The 10,104-nt window shown below is 37.6% G+C and overlaps 1 protein-coding gene across 1 annotated transcript; it reads left to right on the top strand.

Moving 5' to 3' along the window:
* Window positions 1-5,563: 5,563 nt before the first annotated feature.
* Window positions 5,564-6,628, top strand: LOC110308839 (olfactory receptor 4Q3). The gene has a single exon (XM_021181145.1). The coding sequence runs from the start codon at window positions 5,564-5,566 to the stop codon at window positions 6,626-6,628; it is 1,065 nt and encodes a 354-aa protein (XP_021036804.1).
* The last annotated feature ends 3,476 nt before the right edge of the window (window positions 6,629-10,104 follow it).

Here is a 10,104-nt window from a genome sequence, read left to right as displayed (position 1 = left end):
TCAAAGATATGGGCACAGAGGAAAAATTCCTAAACAGAACAGCAATGGCTTGTGCTGTAAGATCAAGAATTGACAAATGGGACCTCATAAAATTGCAAAGCTTCTGTAAGGCAAAAGACACCATCAATAAGACAAAAAGGCCACCAACAGATTGGGAAAGGATCTTTACCAATCCTAAATCAGATAGGGGACTAATATCCAATATATATAAAGAACTCAAGAAGGTGGACTCCAGAAATTCAAATAACCCCATTAAAAAATAGGGCTCAGAGCTAAACAAAGAATTCTCACCTGAGGAATATCAAATGGCTGAGAAGCACCTAAAAAAATGTTCAACATCCTTAATCATNAGGGAAATGNAAATCAAAACAACCTTAAGATTCCACCTCACACCAGTCAGAATGGCTAAGATCAAAACTTCATGTGACAGCAGATGCTGGTGAGGATGTGGAGAAAGAGGAACACTTCTCCATTGCTGGTGGGGTTGCAAGCTTGTACAACCACTCTGGAAGTCATTCGGGTGGTTCCTCAGAAAACTGGACATAGTACTACTGGAATATCCAGCAATATGTGTCCTGGGCATATACCCAGAACATGTTCCAATTGGTAATAAGGACACATGCTCCACTGTGTTCATAGCAGCCTTATTTATAGTAGCCAGAAGCTGGAAAGAACCCAGATGCCCCTCTACAGAGGAGTGGATACAGAAAATGTGGTACATTTATACAATCGAGTACTACTCAGCTATTAAAAACAACGAATTTATGAAATTCTTGGACACATGGATGTATCTGGAGGATATCATCCTTAGCGAGGTAACCCAGTCACAAAAGACTTCATTAGATATGCACTCACTGATAAGTGGATATTAGCCTAGAAACTTAGAATACCCAAGATACAATTTGCAAAACACAAGAAAATCAAGAAGAGGGAAGAACAATGGGTAGATGGGTAGATACTTCATTCCTCTTTAGAATAGGGAATAAAATACCCATGAAAGGAGTTACTGAGGAGTTACAAATTTTGGAACTAATACAAAAGCATGGACCATCCAGAGACTACCCCACCCAGGGATTCATCCCATAATCAACCACCAAACCCAGACACTATTGCATATGCCAGCAAGATTTTGCTGAAGGTACTCTGTATAGCTGTCTCATATGAGGCTGTGCCAGTACCTGGCAAATACAGAAGTGGCTGCTCACAGTCATCTATAAGATGGAACACAGGGCCCGCAATGGAGAAGCTAGAGAAAGCACCCAAGGAGCTGAAGGGGTCTGCAACCCTATAGGTGGAACAATAATATGAACTAACCAGTACCCCCAGAACTAGTGTCTCTAGCTGCATTTGTAGCAGAAGATGGCCTACTTGGCCATCACTGGGAAGAGAGTCCCCTGGGTATTACAAACTTTATATGCCCCAGTACAGGGGAATGCAAGGGCCAAGAAGTAGGAGTGGGTGTGTAGGGGAGCAGGGCAGGGGGAGGGTATAGGGAACTTTCAGGATAACATTTGAAACATAAATAAAGAAAATATCTAATAAAAATGTAAAAAAAATTAACATTTAAAAAATGCAGCTGTATTTTCTATCTTAGTACATAAATATGTAACCTGAGCTGAGCCCTCTGAGGGGGCACTCAGATAGGCATCAAGCTCCATAGCATTGTGAAGTATGTGTTTCTGCTACAGTTTCCAGGGGACTGTGTTGATACTTTGCCTTCTATCACCTTAGGAAAAGGTTGAGTTAAAACCACACAGGCTCTTCATTCAGGCAGAGAGTGAGACAGAGAAACTAGTTGATAGGTAAAGTTCTAAATTAATTAATCCAAAGTGAGTTTTAAAAATTTGGCTGGCCTATGCCTCAGGCCTGAGTGTTTGGGTGCATACAGATCTCAGGTCAGCTCTCTAGCAATAAATGATATGCAGTTAACTCAAACAACAGCAGCCCAGGGAATCTCAGGGCTCATTAGGCTTAACAGTAGTGTAATGACCATAAGAATCTCATATAGAACCAGAGCCCTAGGGACAGGGGATGTTTCTAATCTACACAGCCACTGTTTAATTAGAGATTGGCTTATAAGGAAGTGGTTAAGACGAAGTTTTGGCAGCTGGAATGTCCATCGGAAGATTACATTTTCTTAGTCCTAGACTGGGGGAACATAGGTGCAATGAACAGCAAGATACCACATTATTTTCATCACATTTCAAGCACGTTGTTGCCCATAAGCAATGATGTAAGTTCACATACATGCTTATCAAACTATACCCACTCCTCTAGTCTCATTTCTGTTTTTGATGGTCTTAAAATGCATTTCCCATTTTAGTCTCTATACTCCGGTATTTATCATTTTAATCTAAGAGAACAATTTGCAGGGTCCATGGCATCCAGAAGAGGGTGTTGGATCCTGTGGAGCAAGAGTTACAGCAGCATGTGGGTTCTGGGAGTTAAATGTTGGTCCTCTAGAAGAGAGGTCAGTGCTCTTAACTGTTGAAACATCTCTTCAGCTCTTAGATCTCTGTTTAGGAAGATAGGTCAGAGACCAGCTGCCCAACGCTTAGTAACTACCCAGACCATTTGAAGAGCTTTTTGTTGTTGTTCTCTTTCCTTTATGGAGTGAGATTCTTCCCCAATCACACATTTACTCTTAAAAGTTTTCATTCTATGATGTAATTTGTGAACTGAACATATTTGCTAACTTGTGAAAATTCTCATTATTCCTAGGGAATGTAGCATGAAATGACTGATAGGCTGGAATGGAACAATGAAGCTGAAATCTTTATTTTTATTCACCTGCTTGGGTCTTGTAACATTTAGGATAAAAGTTTGAAATAACATTTACTTTTAACTTGCACACAGAGCACACAAACCATGCATATTAATGGGGCAGCATGATGCTTTGGTATCTGTGTGCACTGTGTAATGTAGAGCAGATTAATGCTCTTTTCTGCAACAACTTTTTTTTTAGGATGAAAATGGTCAATGTTCCTTCAAGCCTTATGAGGTAGATGGAGCATTTTGTTGTTGAACATCAGAACCTTTTAAATCTGATTATAACCAGGTACTCAGCAGTTAAATCTACATTTCCACATCCTACTCACATGCCTCCACTGACCTCTGACAGTTTCCTTTTGTTTCAAATTGAATGAGATAAATCTTTTTGATTCCACATGTGAGTAAAATCAGGACCATTTGTCTTTCCTTTCCTGGCTTATTGCACTTCTGGAATTTTCTCCAGTTCTGTCTATCTTGTTACAAACATCATAACTTCATCTTATTTTAAACACTATTGCTTTGTGTATATGTCTTCTTTATCCATTTATCAATTGATCGGGTGTTAGATTGCTTTTACTCTCTGACTCTTATTAATGATGCTGCAGTGAACCTGGGAGAACAGAGACCTCTTCACATCCTCATTTCATTTCTTTTAGGTACAAACCCACTAAAGGGTTTTATACCTTTATAGTAAAGGAGAATTTCAGAATCATTTTGTTCTTCATAATGGCTCTGTTCTTTTCATTCTTGGAGAGATAAAATATATTGTAATGGAAGATAATCTTATTGCTAACCATTCTTTCATATCAAAGAGGATAGTATAGTTTGTATCCTTAATAAAACACTCATGGTCTCATTTTCTTTCTGTGATTAGAGATTATCAGAAACATAGACACTAACAGACAGTTTTAGAAAACATGCTGATTATTATTAAATATTGAAAGTAATCTGGACATTTTTGGCACTATATTTTATATTATCTGAAGTCCATGTAAGTCTTGAACAAGCAAGAGCAAAAAAATCTGTGAAATCTAAAACTTAGTGTTTATGTTAATGATAACTCAACTAACTGATAATAACTCAAATAATCAAATACTTACAACAGATGTTGTTTTATTTTTAAGTATAAAAATTTGATAGCATTCTTAGTCAAAATGTTATTATCATAAACCTTAAGTATTATCTAAATATAAGCAGCATTGAAATTCCCTAATAATACTTCAAAGAAGTATATCATTAACTCAGGCTTAAAATACCTTGTAATCATATGGGTTTTAACACACTTACACATTCTTATTTAATCTATCACTGTGGATTAATTTTAATTTTACCCACTTTAATACAGGGTCATCTCTCTGTAGAGCTATACTTTTGAAATATAATGTTCTATTATCCATTACATCCTTCCTATAAGGATCAAACCTCACAGGAAATTCTTCAGTATAACATTTAAATTACATTCTTTTAATTTATGTTGTTTTTGAATGTGTGTAAATTAGGGAAAATGAATAAATATGGCACAGCACATGTGTAGAGGTCAGAAAAATTTGAAGGAGTTAGTTAGCTCTTTCCTTCCACCATGTGGGTTAAATTCTGAGATTGAACTCAGGTCATTGGGCTTGCAGCAACCATCTCACCAACCCATCAATATGATAGTGAGTGTGTGTGTGTGTTTGTGTGTGTGTGTATTCTGTAATATATGTGTGTGTGTGTGGTCTTTATTTAGATTTTTTTTATTGTTTATACAATATGGTGTTAGAGGTTATATCTATAATTATGATAAAATCTTGATCCCTATTAAGTAAACATTTTAGAATTCTGCCCCCCCCCAAACCACACAAAACAAGAATAAGAACAAGAGAAAAACCACTGAGAGACCATCTGCTCAAGAATGTTTTCCCTTTTGATGCATCAGAGGAAGACTGACGAGTCTCCATGTCTGTACACACAAAAGCAAATACTTTTCTTTGTTGTGTTTTCCCTTTGTTTTATTTTCTAGTTTATCCTAGAAGGTGAGGCAATTGCTTCCATGACTTGTTAAACTGTATAGTTGGATGGACTTTCATATCTTGCTAAAGAGGAGAGGGCAGCCACATTGGTAGATGTGTATCTAGAGCTTCATTAGCCCAGAATATTTTTCACATATGCTTATTACTGAAATACTATTTTGGAGAAATATTTCTTGTAAGGTTTTGTTTTTAGAAATTATAGACCTTTCTGCATGTTCTCTCTCTATACTTTTTACATTAAGTATACGCAATTTTATTCACCAAATTGTCTGAACTTCTCAAAAGAATTAACTATAGTGCTGAATGGGTAAGTAAGACTAAGAAATATAAATGTTGAACCAGTGTGATGGTTCAGCTGCCATATCTGAGTTGCATTGTCATGACCTGTATGGTAGGAGAAAACAGACTTCCAAAAAGTCAACCTTTGACCTCCACATGTATACCACAGCACACATGCAGCTACATACATTCATACACACACTCAGAAAAAATAAGTAAAGTTCAATACTTTCTTAAAAAGCATATGAAAACCTATAAATCACGAAAAAGAAAGTATGAGCATTTTTCTCACTTGGTATTTTCCCAGAGCTGGTTTTAGACACAACATTGTCTCTTCTGGGCATAGAGCTTCTACTCTAGTGAGAGTGGGTAGGAGGGACAGGGAACAGTTAGAATGTGGGAAGTGTGTGTGTGTGTGGGGGGGTAACTACTCTTTTGTAGAACATAGCAGTTCATTATTAACATTCGCTTTTCAGTTTTATATTATTAAACTTCTGCTACGCATGGTACATGCAGACAAGCAAGAAGTACTTTCTCATAATTTTTCATTTTTGTTTAATTTAACCTACTTAGTCCAGTTTAATTTTTCTTACACTAGGTCGTTTGATACTCTTGGCTTGGAGAAAAACAAAAACAGCTCTGATGTGTCACGATTTGTGCTTCTGGGCCTGTCGTCTTCCTGGGAGCTCCAGTTGTTTCTCTTCTTCACATTTTTGTTGATTTACGTGGTTATTGTCCTGGGAAACCTTTTGATAGTGATGGTCGTCCAGGCTGATGCTCACCTGTTCCAGTCACCCATGTACTATTTTCTAAGCCATCTGTCTTTCATTGACCTTTGCCTGAGCTGTGTGGCTGTACCCAAAATGCTAGGAGATTTCCTACAGAAGGAGAAGACAATATCTTTTTCAGGATGCCTGGCCCAGGTATTCTTTCTTCACTTTCTTGGAGCCAGTGAGATGTTCCTGTTGACTGTTATGGCCTATGATAGGTATGTTGCCATATGCAACCCTTTGCACTACCTGACGATCATGAATAACCACCTGCGTCTTCAGTTGGTGTTTGGCTGCTGGTGTGGAGGTTTCATTCACTCTATCACACAGGTCATGATTGTCATTCAGCTGCCTTTTTGTGGTCCCAATGAACTGGACAACTTCTACTGTGATGTCCCCCAGGTTGTCAAGCTGGCCTGCATGGACACTTACTTGGTTGAGGTGCTGATGGTCTCTAACAGTGGCATACTGTCTCTTGTCTGCTTCTTGGTTCTGCTCTTCTCCTATGCGCTCATCTTGATTACTCTGAGAACACACCTCCACCGGGGCCGGAGCAAGGCACTATCCACCTGTGCTTCTCACTTGACGGTGGTCAGCCTGATCTTTGTACCCTGTGTATTCATTTACTTGAGGCCTTTCTGCACCTTCTCTGTGGATAAAGTAGTCTCTGTGTTTTACACAGTGATAACACCTATGCTGAACCCCCTCATCTATACACTCAGAAATGCAGACATGAAGCAAGCCATAGAAAAGCTGAGAAAGAAGCAAGTGGCATCCCACTGCTTTGCTAAAGGATGATGATAAAGAATGTCAAAGTGTGTTAGAGTTATCTTTTCAAAAGAGTATGCTTTCTTGAAAGAAACGTTCTTACTTTAATCCATGCATATGTGAAAGCCACTTTAGAGACTTGGTATCAAAGAGAAGATAGCATAAAATTATAAAACAGTACATGCAATAATAGTTGTGAGACATAGTTGGCTTTCTTGGGTGTTAACATGAGACTGTTACTCAGGAGCATTTACTGGCTGACAAAGGATGTGCATTAATTTCTTGACAGGGTCAGAGAATACCTAGAAAGATTAATTCTCTACACTTCTGTCTCCAGCATATTTTCATTTCATTAATTTATCTTACTACTTTACTTTATTCAAGTGGCAAAAGATATGATGTCCCTTTGTGTCTTCCCTGATAACAGTTCCTGCTGTGAGGACACACCTGCTGCTGCTATTTTTGTAGTCTCTTTTGAAGTAGTGCTAGCTCCTTTTGTCCACTCTCTAGCAAAGCCTGAAAACCCTAAAATCCCACTGCACAGTGCTCAAAGGGAATTATTTTTCTGCACTGACAAATTTTAAAAGCACATATCAATCTGATAAATGTTTGCATGTGTGTAGGTGGAATGCTTGGATGGTGGGAGGTACTAGCCTTCCTTTCTCTGCGGTAGAGTCTTCTTTAGAAGCAGCATCCTCTTTCACATGGAGTGCAAGTTGATGTGGTTCAGCTAATCATAATGTTTAATTCTAAAGAAGAGATAGAAGAAAAACAAACCGTGTTTTAGAGCCCCTTCCCTACTTTTGAGGTACTTAAGTTATGACCTCTGAATTACAAAGATGCTTTGAGTCACAGGCAGTATTGTTTACTTCATTTCTTAGAAATGATTTCAGGGCTGTTAAATAACTTGCTTGATACTAGTTACAAAATAGCATAATCGATGGCATCATTTAAGTGCAATAAAGATATCTTCAGAAGCACCAAAACACATCCCTGTCCTATTAAGGAAAGAAAGCTCTGCACTTCCCTTGTATAAAGAGTAAGTTCCACAGTTTGTTGTTTCTCTCTTTTCTGTAGTCTGTTGTATTACTGATCTGTGATATTGGTTAGTTGTGTGTCTCTAACAAAAGGCTTTGCTCAGTATTTTTTAAACAACACAGAAAGCATTATACAAGGAAGGAACGAAGGATACTTCACAAAAATCTTTCACAGATTTTTTATAAGTGAATAAATTACAAGCTCCAACAGACCCCAACTGACTCAGATAATAAGCAACATAGTAAACACACTGTTACCAAGAAATGTTCACATGCAGATTCATACATTTTTGGTAGATATTTGTTGTATAAGGCTGCTTTTTACCTGTTGGCTTTTTCCAGAAAATTACACCCTCCCCCTGCCAACACACACACACACACACACACACACACACACACACACACACACACACACACACACACACACACTGCTTTGCTCTGAGTCAAGGGCACAGAAGAGCTCATAATTTATGATTCAAGTCAGGCATTAGTTTTAGGTAGTTAAGGTTGATTACATGGGAAATGAAAGGCAAGTAAGTTTAGTTGTTGAAATGTTTTCTTTTTTTTCTTTTTTTCTTTTTTTTAGATTTATTTATTATATATAAGTACACTGTAGCTGTCTTCAGACACTCCAGAAGAGGGCGCAAGATCTCGTTACGGATGGTTGTGAGCCACCATGTGGTTGCTGGGATTTGAACTCTGGACCTTCGGAAGAGCAGTCGGGTGCTCTTACCCACTGAGCCATCTCACCAGCCCCGAAATGTTTTCTTAAAAGCAAAAGTTTCAACAGACAAACTAAGCCATCTTAAGTCTCAAGTGATCTCAAGGTGAATCATAAACTGTGTTGTGAGGTCTGGGAGAAAAGTCCTGGTCTTCTAGAATGCATGTGATATTTTTATAAAAATGGGCTATCATACTCAGCCAAAAAAAACCCTACGAATTTTAGACAATAAAATTAATATTTTTTCTCTTCAGAGAGATTTAATCAAATTATGTAGAAAATTACTTGATTTCTATAGAATCTTTTCAGAAGCTTCAAATCTATGAGTTACCTACAAATTTTCACTCTAAATTTCATCCAGCTTTTTAAAAAGTTTACTAATTTATTCTCAGTATGTTTGTATGTGTACAAACTGTTGTTTGTTGGTGGAGATCCACATGTGCCACATTTTGCATGTTGAGGTCATAGGTCGACTCTCAGGAGTTAGTTCTTTCTTTCCATGTTGAGTCCTGGAGACTGTACGAAGCTCATTTGTCTTGTGCAGTTGGTATCTTTTCCCACCTACTCAGCCATCTTGTGGACCCAGTTTGTTTAGTTCTGCCACAAAGTTCCTTTAGTCCTTTTCTGCATTTGGGAGGGCATTTATTCAATTCACTAGATAATATAATGACAAACCTTTAGTAAAATATATATATTTTCTTACCTTAAACCCAATCAATATTTATAAAGAGGCTTTGATTATTGCTTAAGCTTTCATATTTACATATCTTAGGAGGAAAGGTCCTCATTACTAGCTCTTAAAAAAGTGTCAGTTACTAGGTATTAGTTTTATTATTTTAATTAGTTACTCTCAGTCTTATCATAAAGAGCTTTTTAGTGTCAGAAAAGTACATTTTCCACATTTTGTCCTTGAGATTTATACTTAAGAAAGTGTTTGTGTATATATGAATGTACCCATACATTATGAATATATGCACTGCTGTGGAAAGACTTTTCACACAACAGAAACAAAGTTGTAAGATTTTTAAGAAGGGTGATTGAGGTAGAATAGTGCCCCTGTGACTAAAAACACTGTCCTCTTCTTCCTCTCCTCTCCTCAATATGACTATCATCAAATGTACTGATAATAACATAATTATAAAAACTCCTGCCTTTCAGAGAGAAGTTCATGGAAAGATTTAGGTAGAATTGTGTTGCAGCCAGAATGTTGCAGAAACATGAAGTTTTGTGGACCAAGCTGAAACAAGCCCTTTTCTGGCACCCCTTTTCCTTTATAAAAGTTTGTAGTTGGATTGTGGAGTTATATTTTGTAACACAAGAACATGTGCACTCTGGCTTTAAGTTTCAGTTCTCCAATACTTTTTCTTACTTTAAAATTATTTTTATTAATAAGTCAACAATGTTTCCAGCTTTTCAGACTGAAAATAATTGCTATTACCTGTGAATTATACCCAGTAGAGTTCTCTGCTCAGGTAACGGCTTCCATAGGTTGCCTGAGCTTCTCTCTGACTCTTCCTCTGATCCAAAGGTACCACTGCATTCAGTACTGATGTCAATAAAGCTAGCGTTTGGTAGAGGGACATTCTATTTAAACTGAGTGAAAGAGCCTTGGCATCTGGGTTGTCGAGTCTACACAAACATGTGAGAGGTCACTGTGGTAAGACTTGGGCTCAAGGAGACTTGGTAGGTTAGAAGATGAGGATCAAAGGTCTACTCTGTCATGTTTTCAAACAGAAAATAAAATATTC

This window comes from Mus caroli, chromosome 14, assembly GCF_900094665.2.
Source record: "Mus caroli chromosome 14, CAROLI_EIJ_v1.1, whole genome shotgun sequence".
NCBI lineage: Eukaryota > Metazoa > Chordata > Mammalia > Rodentia > Muridae > Mus > Mus caroli.
This window is presented reverse-complemented; position numbering and strand designations above follow the sequence as displayed.